At 31.4% G+C, this 21,928-nt stretch overlaps 1 protein-coding gene across 2 annotated transcripts in view; it reads right to left on the bottom strand.

Moving 5' to 3' along the window:
* LOC130446659 (protein TANC2) overlaps positions 1–7,936 on the bottom strand; it is a 146,006-nt gene extending 138,070 nt beyond the window's left edge. For both annotated transcript variants that reach the window (XM_056783031.1, XM_056783032.1), the window contains exon 1: positions 7,768–7,936. In XM_056783031.1, the coding sequence (XP_056639009.1) occupies positions 7,768–7,781 (14 nt within the window). In that variant the 5' untranslated portion in view covers positions 7,782–7,936. The remainder of the gene's footprint in view (positions 1–7,767) is intronic.
* Between the last annotated feature and the right edge of the window lie 13,992 nt (positions 7,937–21,928).

Here is a 21,928-nt window from a genome sequence, read left to right as displayed (position 1 = left end):
TTTTTTATGAATAAAACAGATTTTTATGTTTATATTAATATTGTAGGTGATCTATTGATTAATATAGGTATGCAAATGTCAATGTCAACTAATTAAAGAGTCTAAACGTCTATTATTAATTGTTTTTTAAAACTAATTTTTATCTAAAAGGGACCATATTCTTTAATCCACATTTTTTCATTATTTTTTCCCAGAATTGAAGCTCATTTTTCCAAAATGGATGCTATTTTTGAGAAGTGATGGAATAGAAATGTGATTTTGTCTATGATTTATTATTTCAAAAGTTCACAAACCTTCGGGAGATATTAAAAAAAAGAAACATAACGACGATTGTAAGACTACTAAGAAATTTCGTGATTGAATTATCTTCGACAGATTGCGATTACCAAGGCGAATACGAACAAAACGAGGAGTTTAGGTGCGAGACGCATTCCCTTAATTTACTTCTAATATCCTGGCTTCTCTCTTGTAAAAGCTTCCACATAATTCAATTTTGATACTAAAGTCTTCTTTCTCGATTGGGTGGTATAAAGCTTGCTTCAGACTGGAAAATTATATTTTACTTCCATTATAGAATGTAATTGACTTGTAATCACTTCTATAGGACAATAAATAATAATGAAAATCGAAAAAATACGACAAGGGGTTACTTACCATGGAAAACGAGAACTTTCCTGGCAATATTTTTGATTTGAGTTCCTTGAGAAATATACTTTATAACCACTCAGAAAAGTGAATAAGAAAAGTATTTTTGACGGTCACACGAAGCTGTTACTTAAGAGAAAGTAAATATGTCATTAAGCACTGACAAACAAATAACTGAGTGTATCTATCAAACTCAAGGATCAAAAATAGCTCAACATCGACCAAATACGTTCTAAGATTGTGGTCTGGAGTACTGTGAAGATTTTTCATGCGATTATGTTTATTATTTAATATTTTGAATCTGTTACATTAAAATCAACGCTTTATTCGAGTCGTGCTATATAAATTTTTCTCAATAAATTTGGGAAGTAAAGATAGAAAAAACAGGAAAAATATGTTGTTCTGTGTATTTGACATATTTTTTTTATAGGAAATTATAAAAGATTTCGTAAGTAATCATATATTATTGTAAGTTGAACTTTAACTGCGAATAACTTTTAACCCAGAGTTGACTTGGCGAAAAATTATTTTAGACTCTATCTGTAGACCGTTTAATTTCCTACAAAAGTAAACACATTGAAATTAAAAAAAAGAAAATAAATTTTTCATGGGAAATCAAAAATCATGAGCGGTACTTCTACTACATATTGATATTTCTTCAATATCTTATTTCTTAGACCTTTTGATATATTAATATATCTAAACGTTCTTAATTTTAGGTATATTCTGTTTTAAAATTAGTTTTTTTGATAATTTTTAAAAGAAAGATAAATTTTGACGTTTCGAGTTTTCTTCAAGTCTTTATCAGAATATCAAATAAATTACAGTATATATAGGACATATTAACAAAATTTTGACAAAAAAAATTATTTTATGTAAAAGATAAAAATACAAAGTACAAAAGCTGTAATATTTACAACTTTGCTATTCGACTTTTTTTATAAGACTCATGGTATCGACAAAAATCGGGAAAAAACGTTTTTACGGAACATCCGTTTTACATCCGTAAATCAGTTTTTCTTCGATTTTTATAATATTCACCTCCATTTCCAATATATTTAATCCTAATATGATTTTTTTGTTTAAAAAATCACCAAAATAAAGAAAAAACGACTTCCAAATAGTCAGAATTAACGATAAAAATTTTAAAATATAATTAATTTTCCATTCAAAACTAACAATCAATTCGTAAAAAATAGAAATATATACGATGGACAAATAAAAAAAATCACAACCACAAGATAATTTTGTGTTAGTTTTACTTCAATCACCCCGCGTAGAGAGAACCCTATCAAATTCGTTCTTGTAAATTTTCTTTTTTTTTCCAAAAACGTCATATCATATTTTGATAAAGACTTAAAGAAAAGCTCGAAACGTCAAAATTTACCTAATTTTGAAACAGAAGAGATCTAAAATCAAGAACATTTAGATACCTACATTAATATTGATATGATGAGCTCAAACTTTACCAGAATTTTTTTTCGTCATCTTGATCGATGAAAGTTTTATTTTTGGTCCACACCAATATATAAATTTCTTTAATTCCTTATTTCTTAGACTGAAATTAATCGAAACAGAAAATTATAAAAATTTTGTTATACTGATTTTAAACCAGAAGAGACCTAAAACATGACGATTTAGTAACATATATAAGTTTTGAAAATAGATGGAGCACCATCTAAGATTTCATCTTAATTGCCAATAACTCCCCGAAGCGCTCAAAAAACAAATAAATGAAGCTATAGCTAGTGCAGCTAAATCTAAGTAAATGTACAATGAACTGGTAGGTAGACAGTACATCCTAATAAATAATACTTAATTATATATAAATAAATAAAATTGTAGAAGACTGTGCCAACTGATACACAGTTCCGGATCACTACTACCAGAAATTAAACGAAAAATAAAATTATCATGGTATGCATATGGGAGAAATTAATTATTATTCAAATCTAGAATGTCTCTTTATTCAAAGAAAAGAGTTTGACCAATGCACATTACCAGTCATGACATACGGATGCGAGACTTGCACATTCAAGACCGAAATTACTAAGAAACTCCAGGTTGCACATGAACATGAATAGATTAGAATGCAAACGATAAATGATCAAATCCCTCAAATGGCAATGGGCAGGACACTTGGTTGGAAGGACTAATATTAGATGGACCACAAAAATTACAACACGAGACATAAAAAAACTCAGGAGAAGATCTAACCTGAGATGGGACCATGATATAAAGAAACTAGCGGGAACAATTTGGGCCAGACCAACGATAGACATCAAATGAAGGACCAATACATGAATATGCATATGATAATGCTAGCTAGAAGTTTCATCATGAGGTTATATATGAGGTGTCACATTTAAAAAAAATGTTTGCTCTATAACTTAGTTATGAACAACCCACTATATATTGTTCTATTTTCCAGATTACGAAAATGATTTGGATAATTTCATAATTACGTAGTTATTGATCGTTTTCACTGTATATTCGTGCTAAATAATTATTTTTTTGTTTTTATCGCGAACATATTGCGGAAAAAAACAACTAAACTAAAAGGTGTTCTAAAAATACCAATCTATATAAATCCACTTTCAACTTCAGAACATCGAGAGGGAAATGTTTAGCTTGTTGAATAAGATTACAGGAAAAAACTAATTTCATTAATAGTTTTAATCCCATAAAGATGAAACTGTTTCAGTGCTTGAAATAATTAAACAATACAGAAACGAAAACACAAATTAACGTTGAAAGCTTATTGATTACTTGTAGATACAAATAGAAATGTTTGGGAAAAACACGATTCTCTCTTTACAACAGATTCGAGTAGAGGTAGATTGAATAGCTCTTGAAAAGAACCATGTATTTCGAACGTTGCTTAGAAAAAAAAAACAAAATATTATTAAAGTAGATCAAATGATATATGAGGTAGAAACAAAATAATTTCAGTAAAAACAAAATCTCTAGTTAAAAATCACAAAACTTCAATTCATTTTTTTTGAAGTAATGCTCATAATTAATAATAAACTTATTTTGACGTTGAATAACTAAAGTACCAGCCGAAGACGAAGTCAATGTCACCAGAGCCTTTCCTCAGGTCAAATAAAGGGTGTTTTGAAAAGAATAATCCAATTTAGAAAAATCGTTGCTAGCTTTTGAGTTTTATATTGTTGCCATCAGAAAACAGCGGCGATCGTCTGCGGACGGCGGTTTATGAGTCCTTGGTTTCATATATTAGATACAGTGTGTTCACTAAAATATATATGCACGCAGTAGTGACAAGTCTCAACAAGTTTTAAAGAAAGTTTCTGCTTGCTGTTGGAATCCATTTAATCACAGTCTAAGATGTTGGAGACTAGAATGACTACTTCAGAAAACATTAAATTAGTGAAATAAATTATTCAAGGTGAACAAAAACAAAAGAAATTGCAGCACAGATTCGTATTTCCATAATAAGTTTTTTAAGGATCCTACATTTAAATATGACAAAAATCAGTACAAAAGCATGTTATAATCTATTTTTAGAGCTTAGCCACGAGGACCAAGGATCTGATCAACTATAATCGCTGATGAAGGTATGGTCTCCTATTGTGATTTGTCTGCTATAAGATTTCCTATCAAGTAGAAAGGAGACCGTTAAAAAGCGGAAGTGACGAGAAGCAATAAAAAAGTGATAGCTGTAATATCTTTGAAATGTGATGGTATCCTTTTGATTGATTTTTTAAAATATAATTAGAATCATGAACCAATTCAATTGCGTGAAAAATTTATCGTATTCTTGCTCCATAACAATGCTGTAGTTCACAATGGTTCGCTTTCCAAGGCTACTAGACAAGAATATGGCTTCACAGAGATTCAACACCCTACTTATAGTCCTGATCTGGCCTTGACCGAAAAATTTTTGTTCGAAAAGATGTAGGACGAGTTAAGTGATATTAGATTTAACAGCGACGTTGAAATTAAACAAGCGGCGTATGCTCTAAATGTGCATCATCAAAAAACTTGATACAAAAATGCAACAACTATTTCATTCTTACAATTCATTTCGTTTTAACCCATTTTAAGCTTGATTATTTCCTGGGCTAGTAGGTAGTATAATAGTAATACTGAATACGCTGAATACATCAATATACTAAGAATCACAATTACACTATCTGACGCGCGTTTCGATAACCAAGATATCGTCTTAAGAGACTGAAGGTAAACAGTTTACATCCAGTTTCTGAAGACGATAACTTGGTTATCGAAACGCGCGTCAGACAGTATAATAGTGAGTGTTGGTATAGTGATAATGATGATAGAATGAATATCACCAACTGTTTCAGAAATTCTAGCTTAGTAATCGCAAAAGTCTGTGGAAATAAAGGAAGAATATTTTTAGAAATAACCACAGTTTTGTTCTGGTCTATTTTTTAAGGTTAAGAACTCATGGATTTCATCGTCCAGGTCAGTCGTTGTGAAAATGGTGCCTGTACAATAGAAAACGTTTTTTATGATATGCTTTGCTAGATATAAATGGTGATTGATTAGTGTGATGAAGTTCAGTGCCTCCTTCATCTTTTCAGATATCAATTTGAAAATTTGAGGGTTTATAGCCATTATTGGTTTTCACATTATAATTTTTTTTAAATCGAACACCCAAGATTTTATTGCAAATTTGTTGTTGTGACGTAATCTACAGGGTATTTAAAAAATTATAACGAATATTTCATAAAAATAGTAATAAGTTCAATACCCTGTATAATGTAAGAAATATTCAAGAATGAAAATCTGTTGCGACCAAAGCATTCAAATAGTAGTGAAAATTCTGGGTGTATCTATTACATTATTTTTTCGTTTTTTTTTTAAATGAATTTTCCTATATATCAAATTATTAGTTCTTGAGATATTTAGATTTATGAACAACGATTAAATGCGAGTTGGTTATAATTTATTTGTCATTTACTGACACTTTATCATTGCTTTAAGTTTGGTAGAGGTTGAATTGCGAATACAAAAAACGAGAATACATACACATCATGATTATCAGAATGTTCGAAATGACCTCCAAGATATCTATGGATGTTTGAAAGCGTTTTCTCATTTTCTTTGTTATCTATTTCTTCATCTTCTTTGAAAATGACTTCCGGGTCACTTCATCCATTCATTCTCTTCTCATTATTAGATCTACTACTATTAGTTTGCATTTTTTGTTATTTAATTCCATTCCCGCTTCATTCACTGTCTTTATCCATGTATCTACATTTTCTTTCACTTTCTTATTATATGTTACTAGTGCTACATCATCTGAATGTTTTTATCATCCTATTCATCACTAGTATAATTGATGATGATGAATGAAAGCAAAGTCTAAGAGCTTGATATGTTATAAGATCAATGACCGTTTTATTAGGATGAAACGACTCACGTATTTAGGTGTGTGACATTATATTTTATATATTAATCCAGCGAAAAAAGTAAAGATAAGAATTGGTATGATGGAGTATGTAGAAATATGCTAGAAAAGGTAAGTCAGGCAAGGGTCAGGTTAATGAACCGAAATACAGATGACAACCGAAGTATATATGGTGAAGCAAGAAACAACAAAAAGTAGAATGTCGAAAAAGAAAATACATGGAGAAACTTCAAGCAATGAAAGAAAAGTATTTGGATTAAGAAATGAGAAATATTCACCAGGTGATTGGAAAAGCACAAAGTAGAACTCTGTAGGGCACTTCAGAGATAGAGAGGAAGCAATCATAAAATGAAAAATATGAGCCGAATATTTCGATAAATTATTGAATGACAACAACAGGCGGGATGATGGAAGTGAGAAGAAAGAATGTTTTTACAAAAACACGTGAAGTATGACATATAAAGAAGAATAAGGGAGGAGGAGAGAAAGGTATTGTCAATGTTACATCATATTTTGATAAAGACGAAATAGATGAAAACGTCAACTTTCATGTGTGTTCTTAAAACAATTTTTCATCAAGAGAGACTTTTATAATGTATCAAAAGAAAAGCTATTTTCATAAAAATCGATACTTATGATTCCAAATGAAACGTGTTTATGTGGTGATTGGTATATATTAAAATTATTGCGTTTGCTACAGATATTTTCATAATAATCGTTTTTTATTCTCTCAATAGACTGGATCCTTTCATAGGCAACAGACCGAAGACGATTTATTTCCTTAGCAACATTGATAAATCGTCATATTAATGCCGTTCAAGTGCAACGACAGCTCCGTGAGGTGCGAGAAGTAACTATTAGTCAGTGGACAGTAAGACGAAGACTGCCGGAAAATAACCTGACCCCTAAAACGCCTGAGATTGGTCCAAAACATCGGGAAGCACGGTAGTCTATTGCACAGTATCATCTGAATTCGACTTTAAAACAATGGGAATCTGATCTGTTCTCAGATGAGACCAGAATATGCCTTCATGGTAGCTACCGAAGACCAAGAGAGCGATTTGCAGATTACTGCATTGAAGAACGGAGTGCTTATGTGGTTTTGACGAAGAGGCCTAACGGCTGATTGATATATCAAGGAGATTTTAGCAATTCATGTGATACCTTACATCAAATATATTGTAGACGAATTTACCTGTATGCATGATAATGCAAGGCTGTTAAGGTGCAAGGCACTTAAAGAGTGGCCATGATACAGTCCTGACCTAATTCCGATAGAACATTCGTGGAATGAGCTAAAAAGAATAATTCGAGCTAGACTTTTCACCCGAACATTGATTCCACATTCCATTGTTGCAGTAGAAGAAGTTAAGCATAAGAAGTCGAAATAACTTTTCATAAATTTATACTGATGAATAAAAATGGTTGAAGTCAAATGTTTATAGTGGGATGATTTCTATAAACGCAAATTTAGATATTTTTTATGGTGGAAGCATTAAAAAATTGCGGTGAAAGCATTAGTACGTCTCTGATTTGGATAAGAATTTATAAATAACACATTTTGAGTTAACAATGTACTATTTTTGAATAACTATAATAAGCAATATATAAGACAGACTTAGTTATAAATAGGTTGGAAATCCATAAGCTGGGAATACAGTTATACTAAAATGACCTTAATGAGTCAAATTACTAAAATTTAAACAATTCATATAGTTACTTACCTCCTATTAACCATAAAACGACACAATTAACAATTTAAAAGTACAATAAATAATTATTTTCACTATTATACACGATAATCGTTGATGTCATTACGATTTTTCGGAAAATTGTTTATATTTATTAACGTCACTTAAATGATTTTCGAGTTTACCGACCTACCCTGATGTGGGCTGGAAGACCCTAAAGCAGACAGGAGACTGAAGTTTCACGGCCCCCTATACGAGATAATTTTAACATTTCGTTCATTCGGGATATTTTTAGCATGGGAAGTAACCATTTTTTTTAGTCTTCTTTCCTTTCTCGCTCGTGCTTTTCGTTTGTTTTTCATTTTTCACGTGCAAGGACGTTGCCCCGAGTGGGGTCGAAGGAGAATTTTTTCCGAAAACTTAAGCAGGGGTTGATGAGATGCTATCACGTGCGAGGTTCAAAAAGTTTATTCCATGTGTTCAAATCTCTCACATCTGTATAGGGTGCATTAAGTGTTGAAGAGATAAAAGTAAATAAGAAATTAATATACTAAAGTAATAAATTTATTCTGGTATATCTGATAGTGAAAATTTCTAAAAAAAAATGTGTTGACGTTGAAAAACGAGGCATTTATAAACTTGATAAAAATTATGCAGCCATGTCCAGTAAATGACAATTTTGGCATTTTATTATTCTTGGCATTCCAGGAAGAAACTGAACATCTAGGAGTTGTATAAACTAAATAATGAACAAAATATCTCTCACGTAAAAATTAATACAATAAACAAAGCTGCAGAATGTTGAGAATATGGTGTAGATACAGAGCAACCCTGTAGACAGTCTTCAAAACATCAGCATCATAAACAGCAGAAATAAAAGCGGCAATGAACTATCACGAGGTACTTTCCAGGATTTTTGGCACCCAAGTGAGCCTCTACAGGGTTCTACATCTGGACACTATGAAGTGTTCAGAACGATTTTAGCAAGTATCAATGACGGAAAACGAAAACATTGCAAAGAGTGTATCTGGAATCTGATTTGCCAGTGCCATTCTTTAGTGGAAAGCGGAATCACATGCTGCGAGATGGCACATATTTAAAACCAATTAAAAAAGGGAAGGGTGGTTAGGTGGTTGACTGAGTTCCGAAGTTTCCATCACTGAAACCAACAGAATTATGCTCAGCTTGTTTGTCACACAAGCATAAGACTATTATAGGTATCAACATAAAAAAATGTCAAAAAATTAATATAATCATCAAACTTTATAATTGTATTAGTCAACCAACCAATCTTGTTTTTTAAAAGTAATAACTGAACGCTGAAATCTCACTAAATGAACCTTGAAAACAAAAGTAGGAGAAGCACTAAGAAACTGTAAATTCCAGCATTCCCAGGTTTTCCAGGATGTTCTACAGACTCCAGGTGTTTCAGGTTGTATAATACACCCATATACTAATAGAAGCATATACTTTAAAATAATCCATAAACATCCACTATCGGCATCACAGGAGTCCAAGAGAGAACTTCATATCAAGGAGGGGATAAAGTTAAGTAATTATATAATTAATACATGGGCCGCAATGCCACCCCTGGCTAATTGGAAATAATAGAATTTAGAGGATTCCAGGAAAACTAATAAAAACATATAAATACAGACTACTATTGTAAATTCATACTTTTGTAACGAAAGCAATCAATCTCTGCAATATTCATGGATGTCCAGAAGGAATTCGAACAGGTCTAGCACACCGGACTTGTAAGGAAGCTTCTTTCTACTTCATCCCACAATAAAATTGATATATTCATATCTGCTCAATCGCTACAGTGTCAAGGTCAGTTATTACCTATCCGAAACATTAGGCGTTCCACGAGGCTCCATACTAGCCCCCCTTCTATAAATCATTTATACGTATGATACCCCAGTCCCTTGTTACCCGACGGAAATTTGCTTCCTTCCCAGACGGTCATGTTCTCAACGTTGGATCTCAAGATCTCCTAAATCAATTCTCGTATTAATACAAGTCATCATATTCTTGTATTTTGACCGACTTCTATCTCAAAATTTCCATTTGAAGCTTTGACGAGAGAGGCTCCAAATCCGCAGAGACGTCATCTATCTGGGAGTGAGATTAACTCACACTCCCAATTGGTAAGGCGATCTGAAAGATTATCTCGACTAACTAGTACGAAAGCGAGTCTGTCTCATCAAGGCACTTGGCGAAAAATTTGGTCGAACCCACCCCCTTACCTGACTCCATATATATAAAACCTACGTCCGTCTAACAATCGAATTTAAAGCAATTACCTACTGCACTTTATCCAACTATCTAATGAAAAACTCTTGTTTTGTGAACAGTCCATTCTCAGGTACTTCCAATACAAGAGCCGATTCAGCCCCAGTAATAACGTTTATCCCTATTCTAAACCCACTAAATAAACTCCAATGTGATTCTTTCCATCGAATCAAACAACTCCGCTGCCAAAGAAACTCCTTTCACCCCCTGGATCCCAATAGAGGGCCCTTCGCCTCGAAGCTCAAGAGAAAACTCTCCTATACGCCCATTCGGCTGCTAGCAACAGCATACGAGGAGCTCCCTGAGAATTACCTGAGTATCATAGATAATTATTCCATTGCCATTAGTTAAAACCTTGTCCAATCACACCTCTTCTATCGTCAGGTTTACAAGTTTTCTGTAATTCCCTGTAACCTGGCGCCTCCAGCTAAATGGCCGACGAATAATGCAGCCGCAGCTGTACCCGCCCCCCAATTACCCGATTTCCTATCAAATAAAGAACAAAAGAAACAAGCAAAAAATGTGAAAAATAAAAAAAATAGAAAAAACCTCATAATGAATCCCCAAACCTAGAAAGGTCCTTTTATTGGGCTGGAGCTTTCTATTATTCACTTCTTTCTTTAAACTCCGTTTGATCGTTCGTTTTTTCTTTCCCAGCCCGAAGCAGCAAACAAATAACAACGACCCCAATCCTATATCAGGGCCAATTCCAATGAAGTTTCATTACCACAAAAATTTCCTCATCCCACCCAAAATATAACCAACGATACTGTAATTGCATCAGTATTATTTTTTTCATTTCGACTCAACAGAATGTTGATCAACTTTCCAGATTTATGCTATTTTTCTTATTTCATGTGTCCAAAACATCACAACTTTTAATTTTCTACTTTTTTAATGATTTGCTCATGTCTAATTGTATCGTTTCTTATTTTATCTCGTCCCTTCACTCCCGATAATTTTATCAGAATCTTCATTTCACACGTTGTTCTTTTTTGTTTCAATTTTTTTCTGCATCCAGGATTTGTAACCAAAATCAGCTTTAGTAGTAGTACTGACACGTAAATTTCCATTTTGGTATGTTTTTGTATCTTTTTCGTTGAAAAATATTCTATGCAGTACTACATGCGTGGACTGTCTGACTCTACTGTCTTCCTCTTCATCAATTCTTCCTTCTGGTCTTACAATTGTCTTTAAATTATTCAGCTTGATATTTTGGGAATTTCTCTCTCTCCTATGTTAATCTCCACTCCTTAGATCTCAGTCTGTTGAATCCTATGTGTGTTTTCTTCTCTTCTTTGTTCACTCATTCAGTTATTTCTTCCATGATTTTCATTTGTATGATATTAGAATGATTATCTTAATGTCACGAATAGTTTTTAATCTGATTTTATAGATTTTCTTAACATTTTATCTTGTGTTGTGAGTTCATTTCTAATTGAGCTCAATAATTCAACGAAAGATGCGTGCGAAAGGTGAATAAACCGTACCAGGTAATACTGAAATGGTTAATAGACGCATCTTGGGAGATTTACTAAATTACAAAGATGAAAATCACTAAATTGGAATTAAGAAGAGACATCGTCATAAGATATCTGACAAGATGCAAATGTGAAATTTATGTGTCCAACAGCTCCATCTTCGAATAGATCATACCGAATTTTGGAAGACATTCGCTACAACAGATCTGATCATTTACTTGGAGAAGTGGAAAATAAGAAAATAAATTGCTCGTTGGTCAAAGATTTTCCAGCAAGAGGTGATGTCAGCAGTTAATGGCTATTTTGAGGAGCTTGACGATTCTAATTATAAAAAGGGGATCGAACTTATGGAGCATCACCGGAAAATAGTGTATGGGGCTGAAAGGAAGAAAAGTTTAAAAATTTTTTGTTTCCTTTATCTTGTTGGTCCAGGTACTTCTAGGACTAACCTCGTATTTCGATATTTTAGTAAGCTTTCTTCTCATATTTAGAAACTCTGATTGTCCGATTCAAAAACTGATATGTTTTTTAGAATCTTTGTCGACGAATACATGATATCTGATTATTTTTAACACACTCTTAATACAAACCCATATTTTCCATATTTTCAATATTTTGGCACAAAACCGGAAAATTTTCGAAATATTTTTGTCATCTCTGTGTATAAAATTGAATAAATTCTAAACTATGAGAGTTATCATGGTATTTATGGCATCAATCTATTGAGAAAACCTCAATCTCAGTCTATAGTTACATTGCAATTCTACATTCTCAAACATTCGTGTATTATACAGGGTGAAAGTTGAGACAAACCCACATAAAAATTCATATTGTCTACAAAGTAGAAAGGGATTATACAAAAATCGAAAGAGGGACATAGGTACTATCATAAAAAAATATACCCTCTTTTCTTATATTACTGATTATACAAGGCGAGTTGTAAAGCTTTGAATTTGAGCTTTTGGAATTTTGACATTTTGAAAATGGAGAAAAAACTTTTGTCTCCGATTATCACCAAATTTGACACATGAGGGTTGAATGATATGGGGATTCCAAAAAAGTTGTCAGTTTTCTGGAAAAAAAATGTGACGAGAGGAAAATTCGGGATTGTCCATGAACATTGGATTTTCGGAAAAACCACATTCAACCGATTCAAAAACTGATATATGTGGAAAATGTAATGTTGGATTGTGTTTGGAAAGAAATATTCAGTTTAATACAAAAAAAAATATTATAACAAATATAAATAAATGTTTCACAAATAAAATACAAAACTGCTTATTTCTTGCCGATTTCAACCCTGTAAATTATCGTCACCCCAAAAGTTAGAATGTAACATATATTTCATACCCCCATTAATCACTAACACGTAGTAAAATTTATTCAACACTATTGATTCAAGAAATGTGAAGAAATTTCTAATTTTTGGTAGGTGGGTTAAAGTGGTCTTCTTCTGTCATTCTTTATCTTTTATTCGTTTCATCAGAATCATTCACTTTATTGTACAAACTTTTTGTATTCCTTTTTTCTCTAACAATATTATCCATCCACTCACTTTTTTTTTAACCAGCTTTTTGGTTTCTCTTGTAATACTCTCTAAATACAACTGCTACGCCTATGTATGCCAGGAAGGCTGCGTAAGACGATAGGAATCTAAGCATTTGGAGATCATGCCTCGAGTGACTTTGATTACTTCAAACGTGACAAATGACAAAGGTAATTGTTCAGTTGGCAGCTGATTTTCAGATTGATACAAAAAAATAGGTTCCAGCAGTTCTCGAAGAACAAACAATCTTTTAAAAAAACACGCGTCTCGAGGGGAAATTATTTGGAAATAGATAAGCGGAAAAAAATGAATGCTAATTAAAACGAATCTTTTTTATATCAAATTTTATTCAATAGTTTTGGAAAACTGGAAGTTTTATTAAAAGGGCCGGTAGAGAGAAGTTGTAGTTAATCAAATCTACAAGGTATTTTTTGTAAATTAATAAACATTCCAAGATAAAGGCTTATGGTACCAGACAAAAAGTAAATATTGAGAACATCGCTTGGACAAGTCGCTCATGTGCGTGCAAAGGGAGACAAGTCCGAAAAAGTGTATGAGTTGTGAGCGCTACCTTTCTCATGTCAATTCGTTTCTCCAATAAAAAATCTGTTTTGTGTCTAATTAAAAGGAGATTATTATTATTATTAGTGATGAAGAATTATAGTGAAGAAAGTTTAAACTGTACACCAGAAGATGTTGTTGTATTGGCAACTGCAGCGACTATGAATCTTCTCCCTGAGAAATACAGGGAACAGTATTTGAAGGAATATTCTTTTATGGAATGGCATACTTAAAAAGGCATAAACAGCTTCACAGAAAGAGTTTTACTAGCTTTCTTGAAACTAAATCCAAAATTTGGAAGTCTTCAACACTTTGGTCGTCTTAATCAAAAATTAAAGGCACCCTAATGGTAAATAACGATGTGGTCATCAGTAAATACTTGAAACTCAATGACAATGATATAGAATCAAACGCTTTCCATAATTCACAAAGTGGACAAAGAAATTCAGTGTTAATAAATCAATTAACCAGATTATATGATTAATTTTAAATAAAAACAGTTTAAATAAATTTTTTGTTGTTACCTCGTACGGTATATATTCCCCAAAGTAAAACATTTCTAACTTTTATCAAGGAAAGAGCATAATGGTGGTAAAGGAAATGTGGAAAAGCGGAAATTGAAGTCTGCAAGCACTAACATGCCGGCAGACACCAAAGGAAAGGAAAAGGAGAAGCGGTCCTGTGGAAAGCCTCGATGAAAAATATATGAGAAAATCAGCAGTGTGCGAGGTGATTGTTTCAAGCTTTTGAAATTGAAATAAAAAGTATTGGAACTGTAAAGACAGACAGTGTGTTCAAGTGTCGTAATTTTATCTCTAGAATGTTGGTTGAAATAATGAAAAAGAAAAAAGTATTATTCCTACTGGAAAAAGTTGGACTGATGGGGATGCTTTAATATATTAAGAAACTTTTGCAAAATGTTTTCGAATGATTGTGATGAAAATATCCTGAGAGAAAAACGAAACGAGAACATATTTTCAACGAATAACACTAGTTTATACATTTTTTACGGGTATGGTCTCACAAATATCCAGCCTGATCTAAATATGGCAGTAGTTGCGTGAATTAAAAAGTACACAATCTATATAGCATATATTTTAAAGATGAAGACGCCACGTTGTTTAGTTTTTGTATGGCAGCCAACAATAGTGAACGTTTTCAGTGAATTTGTAAACAAAGAAAAAATTGGTCATCATTGCGAAGACCAACTTCGTTGTTGTCGACCAAATGAGGTGACAACTCCAGAAATGTTGAAGAACATCCACAAAACGGTAATGGATGATCTTCAACTTTTAATTCTCGAGATAGCAGACATAGTAGGCATATTATATATATATATATATATATATATATATATATATATATATATATATATATATATATATATATATATATATATATATATATATATATAATTAACACAAGGTTTCATCGGAGAAGAAAGTAGAACAGGGTTGATAATTTTTGGAAGCAAAAAAAATAATAGTAGGATGAAATTCATTGGAAAAGGAGGATAAAATAATAGAAATGGAAGAAAAAGTAATTTACGGGCGATCTGTGGTTGGAAAGGAAAAGGAGTTGAGTTTTAAGGATAAAATCGGTTTATTTGGATTTCCGTCGTACAAATACTATGGTGAAAAGACAAATAGCAATGGTGTAGATAATAAAATGATCTACTTTTGTTTTCACTTTTTTCACATAATCTCAAAATTGATTTGAAAAATTTGTTTTTGGTTTTTTAATTTCTTTCACAAAAAATTACTTCTTCATATCTCAAATACACTGTGATATATTTGGTTTGGAATAAAAATTTGAGATATGAGATTTCTTTTGACTTAATTAAGAAAAAACATCTTAATTTTAATGACAAACTCTCCGTTCAAATTATTACGTTTTTTTATAAGTCGGTGGGATTTCTCTTCGTGGAAATCTCTACTTTCTGTGAAAAGCATAGTAAATTTTCTTAGAAAAAGCAAATAAAAAACGAAATTAGTCACATCCGAAATGTTTTTCAATCATTTTTACAATTTTTAGTTATTTATTAAAAGTTTATACTCTACACGAAAAACGTGAGATTCCATTTTACATTGAAAAACATATGTGGGTATAAAATTTTTATAAAAAACTGAAAATTGTACTTAATGATTAAAATAACTTTTCGGGTGCGATTTTTTCTCTACTTTATGAGGAAATTTACCATGGTGATGATAAAATTTTTCTACGCCATCAGAAAATAGAGATTTTCAATTGAAAATTTTTTTGATACTAAGTCAACATAAAATGAAAAAATAAATATTTCAAATCAAATAAATTACAGTGTGTTTGGGACAAAAAAAGGTATATTCTCAACAAATTTTTCATGAATGAAATGTGCTTGTAAGATATAAAAATAAAAAACCCAGAACTTGGTTATTTAAATTTTCACATAAATTTTGTGTTATGTAAAAAAATTGTGAACACAAAAGTTGTAGATATTCCACAACTTCTCTGTGTCACTCTTTTCCATTGGACTTCTAGTTTTGCCGAGAAGGAGATAAACCGTTTTTACCCTCAAAAACTCAACCTTTTCCTTTCCTAACCTCATATCGCCCGTAAATTATTTTTCCTTTCATTTGTATTATACTATTCTTCTTTTCCAATGAGTTTTATCCTACTACTATAGTACTATAGTACTTTTATACTACTATATATATATATATATATATATATATATATATATATATATATATATATATATATATGCGGTACATCGCATATTAACTGAAAATTTGGATATGAGAAAGCTGTGCGCAAGATAGGTGCTGTGTTTGCTCACATTGGAACAAAAACAGTGACGAGAAGATGTTTCCATCGTGTATTTGGAAATGAAAGATGTTTCTATCGAGTGTGAAGAGGTAATGTCGGCAGTTAATGGCTATTCTGGGGAGCCTGACGATTCTTGTGTTTTCTTTGTTGAGCCGGGTACTTTTGGAACCAACCTCCTAAACTAAAAAAAAGATTACTAATGTGTCAACCCAATTTTAGTATATTTCTATATAAAAAAATTATTTGTGACATTCACAATATCAACTTCACAGTGAATGAAATAACTCAATTCAGCGATTGAATCAATAATTTCATGAAATGTCTCATTAATGGTATTTGGGTCATTGTTAATTGAATTAAACTCTAAGTTCACCTAGTATTCGTTTATTGTTTTAACATTACGTTTTAAAAGCCAGGAGGAACGTTCAAATTGTCATTGCGGGTTCGACTTTGGTCCAACCGTTCCAGATCAGAGACAAGAAAAATTAATATGTTAGTTGCGATAAAACACACTAAGCGCCCCTAAAAAATCAGGGTTTGGGTAGGGAAAGATCTACGGCTATCATTTAACAGCAGAGGAATATAACGAACATGGCTATACTTTCGGACCTAATTATGGCTTTTTCGGGTTCAAATAATAAGAAAATCTTGGTTCTCAATATTGGGTATTCCACCTCCACATTATGGTGTCAGGTTCAAGTGTTTCTAGAGAACCACTTCAAAGAAAGGATGGATTGAAAGACGTGGATGAATAGAGATAATAAGACGGGTCTACGTCAGATGTATAGATAATTTAGAAGATATTTTGGAACGATTTAGACATGAGATAACTTCTGCAGCTGATCGGAAATTAAATAAATCATGTGTTACATAATCTTTGTAGATTCGGGTCGATAATTTTTAAAATTGTTAAAAAAATGGTAGTAGTATGGGAAAATGATTTACCGAGGATTCAGGGTGACGAAATATAGGGGGGGGGGTTTAAGAGTGAAAAATGGTTTATCTTGATTTGCGATAAAACTAGTTAAATAGCAAAAGTTATTTTTTGTACGAAATTTGGTGAGAACTTACGTTTAATAACCCAATCTATTTTTTTTATTTATGATATAAATTTTTTCACCTAATTATTTGAAAAGCTCCCTTATTTTCAATAGAAAGGTCACCACAAAATATTGGCTATTTGAAAAAGTTTATTAGTTCATTTACAATTTTTAACTATTTCTCAAAATTTTATTCCATAATTACTCAAAAAACATGTTGATTAAAAAATCTTCCAGATTTGAGGTTTCTATTTTTTTTGAATTTTTTGCGAAAACTATTTTTTCATACCATCATAAAGTGGAGATTCCAAAGAACAAAAATGTCCACAGATTGCTTTTAAGGTTCCAATATTAAGTAAAAAAGGTGAAAAAATGATTATATTAAATTAAAAACATTACAGTGTTTTTGGACATGAAGACGTAAGTTTTTCATAAAATAAAAATGAAGAAGCAAATATTTGGTTATTTGATATCTTCACATTAATTTTGAGGGTACGTGAGAGAAGTGTATGTACAAAAAACTCCCCCCCCCCTATCACTTCCCCACCTTAAACGGCCTGGAAATTATTTTTCCTTCCATTTTTGTTACATCAATCAAAAAGTGAGAAAGAAAATAATGGTAGTAGGATAAAACTCATTGGATAAGAAGAATAGTATAATACAAATGAAAGGAAAAATAATTTATGGGCGATATGAGGTTAGGAAAGGAAAAGGTTGAGTTTTTAAGGGTAAAAACGGTTTATCTCCTTCTCGGCAAAACTAGAAGTCCAATGGAAAAGAGTGACACAGAGAAGTTGTGGAATATCTACAACTTTTGTGTTCACAATTTTTTTACATAACACAAAATTTATGTGAAAATTTAAATAACCAAGTTCTGGGTTTTTTATTTTTATATCTTACAAGCACATTTCATTCATGAAAAATTTGTTGAGAATATACCTTTTTTTGTCCCAAACACACTGTAATTTATTTGATTTGAAATATTTATTTTTTCATTTTATGTTGACTTAGTATCAAAAAAATTTTCAATTGAAAATCTCTATTTTCTGATGGCGTAGAAAAATTTTATCATCACCATGGTAAATTTCCTCATAAAGTAGAGAAAAAATCGCACCCGAAAAGTTATTTTAATCATTAAGTACAATTTTCAGTTTTTTATAAAAATTTTATACCCACATATGTTTTTCAATGTAAAATGGAATCTCACATTTTTCGTGTAGAGTATAAACTTTTAATAAATAACTAAAAATTGTAAAAATGATTGAAAAACATTTCGGATGTGACTAATTTCGTTTTTTATTTGCTTTTTCTAAGAAAATTTACTATGCTTTTCACAGAAAGTAGAGATTTCCACGAAGAGAAATCCCACCGACTTATAAAAAAACGTAATAATTTGAACGGAGAGTTTGTCATTAAAATTAAGATGTTTTTTCTTAATTAAGTCAAAAGAAATCTCATATCTCAAATTTTTATTCCAAACCAAATATATCACAGTGTATTTGAGATATGAAGAAGTAATTTTTTGTGAAAGAAATTAAAAAACCAAAAACAAATTTTTCAAATCAATTTTGAGATTATGTGAAAAAAGTGAAAACAAAAGTAGATCATTTTATTATCTACACCATTGCTATTTGTCTTTTCACCATAGTATTTGTACGACGGAAATCCAAATAAACCGATTTTATCCTTAAAACTCAACTCCTTTTCCTTTCCAACCACAGATCGCCCGTAAATTACTTTTTCTTCCATTTCTATTATTTTATCCTCCTTTTCCAATGAATTTCATCCTACTATTATTTTTTTTGCTTCCAAAAATTATCAACCCTGTTCTACTTTCTTCTCCGATGAAACCTTGTGTTAATTATAAACTGATTACTCATCATAAAACAATTCCATTGATAGAAATAATAATTGTTGATGAAGTTTGAACAATTACATCCAGCATAAATTCCTGAAGATGTTCCACGTTGCAGCTAATCAGAAACTTAGATAGTTGATTCCACAATTTAATTAGACCTTTCAAATATGTTGGAAGAACGTGAACAATTTAATATTCTATTCGAAATTCCAATTTTGTTAATCAAACTGTCTTCAATATACGTTACTTATAACGAGGTAGATCTCCAGCAACTGTGACGTTCTATTTTTGTAATATTGCCCATTGCATTAGCTAGAAGAGTTTCTATTGAAACACCGACTTGTATAGCTTCTAAAACGTGTATTTTCTAAGCTTTATATCTATTTTATACATCAATATAATTAGAATTTGTAACAGTAAACATATATAGTTGTACAAAAAATGTTATTTGTTGTTGTTAAAAACACTAATTTCACCCATTTAATACAAAAATACATAATTTCCTTCTCGATATCTTTCATTTTTACGAAAGGATTAGGTATCTTCTAGCTCCCGGTCTATGATGTTTCCTCTGAATCTTTTATTCTTTTCAAAAAGTTCAAGAGACTATTCACATCAACGTACTTTGTCGTGTTTTTTATATAAATACTATAAACCTTTATAAGGCTCATTTTATGTTCTTCCAGTGGGTTGTTCCTTTAGAAAATTGTTTGTTTATGAAACGGTTCTTTGAAAAATAAAAAGGCGAGCAGTTAAGATTAATAGTTCGGTTAAGGGGAGTTTGTGCATGTTTTTGAATGAATCAGATGGTAATTATTAGACCTGTCTTTTGTTTTAAATATTAATAAATCAATTTTTTGAAGTATACTAAGTCTAATCGTTTCTCACACCAAATGTTGAGGTGATTAGTTTGTAAAAATTTCACCTACCACCGTTAATTTAACCTTCCGTTATGTGGGCGTTCCTGCAAGATGCCGGCGCTTTCAACCCCTCGACTTATGGTAGTTAATAAACGTTTTTATGAATTGGCAGAAAAACTTGAGTGGAACATATAACACTGATGTGATTATGTCAAATCTGAGGTCTGATCAAATCGCTTCGTATAAATATTTGAAAGTCAAAAAGATTTATTTCCATTGAATACCGCATCTTATTACCGAAGATTAACAATAAATTGCGAGGTCAACATTTTTTTACACTTGAAGAAACGGTTGATGCGTTCAAATGACATGTTTTGGAGGTTCCTCGATCTGAATGGAAAACATAAAACTGTGTGGGGAGGCATTGCTGGTGAATATGTAATGGAACCATATTTTTAAGGTACATTTAAATGCTGGGAAGTAATTAGATTCTTTAGTAAACCAATTATCTTCTCAATTGGAAGTATTCCCACTTAGTACCCGTCAAAGGATGTGGTTTTTGCATGATGGTGCACCTGGTCCAGCTAATCACTTATAATTGGATAAATAATTGAACTATCTTCTGGATGATGGATTGGATGAAATGGTCCAGTACAGAGACCACCATGGTCACAGATTTCAATCTGAGGCACATTAAGAATGAAGTGTACAGAAATCTTCCACAACAAGAGATGACATGAAACAGAGAATAAGGAATGAAGTTTCGAATGATTCTAAAGAAATTATTTGTAGTTTTTGATTGTTTCCTTTCTGTAATTTATTTAGAATATACTTTTCTTTCTTTGTTCTTGATATTCAACAAGTATAGTACCAAAGAGCAATGTTGAATCGTCAGTATTTGACAAATCATAGCCAACTGACAATTAATTGCTGAATATTAGATATTTTTATAAAATCACTTCACAGAAAAATGAAAATATCTCCAGAAATAATAATTTTAGGTATAGGGATTGTTAGATAAAATAAAAGTGTGTTGGTAGAACTTTTTGATACTCAGAAAATACAGGGAAAACCCTAGAAAATAATGTATTAGTATTTTGATTCACCTTGTATCAGATTCAATGAAATTCTGAATTCCTACTACTATTCGAATGCTTTGACAGCAATGGATATTTATTCGTGAATTTCTCTTACATTATACAGAGTATTTAACTTGTTACGATTTTTATGGAATATGATTTTTTCGATTATATCAATCAATTTGTAAAAAAATGTTACTTGATATTGTACAGCATTCTGGAAAGATTGTGAATAATTTTGAACTGTGGAGACTAATAATGGCTATAATTTCTTAAATTTTTATAAATTGATATTTCAATGGAAAAAGGAGGCGCTGAAATTTATCAAACTAATCAATCATCCTGTATGTATACCGATGTTTTTTTTTTAAACTTATCAAGAATTCACAATTACTTCTGTCTAAGCGTAATTGTTTCTGTTTTGTTCCAATGTCTGACTTCACTTTTCTCTTCATGAATAATATAGATCCAAATTGCATTCAAGTTTGCAAATACACACGATTTGCAAAATCCTCTTTTACTGAAAACTGCTTATTTGCAATCGAATTACCTAAAAAATTCACTAGTTTGTATAATATAAGTTTCAACCTTTAATATTTTAATACAATAGTGACCAGTTAAACAGCCAAGAAGTCACAATGACAAGAATCGTAAAGAATAATAAATTGG

The sequence above is a fragment of the Diorhabda sublineata genome, chromosome 7 (genome assembly GCF_026230105.1).
Source record: "Diorhabda sublineata isolate icDioSubl1.1 chromosome 7, icDioSubl1.1, whole genome shotgun sequence".
In the NCBI taxonomy this organism is placed as follows: domain Eukaryota; kingdom Metazoa; phylum Arthropoda; class Insecta; order Coleoptera; family Chrysomelidae; genus Diorhabda; species Diorhabda sublineata.
Note: the sequence above shows the minus strand (reverse complement) of the source record. Positions and strands in the feature narration are given on the sequence as shown.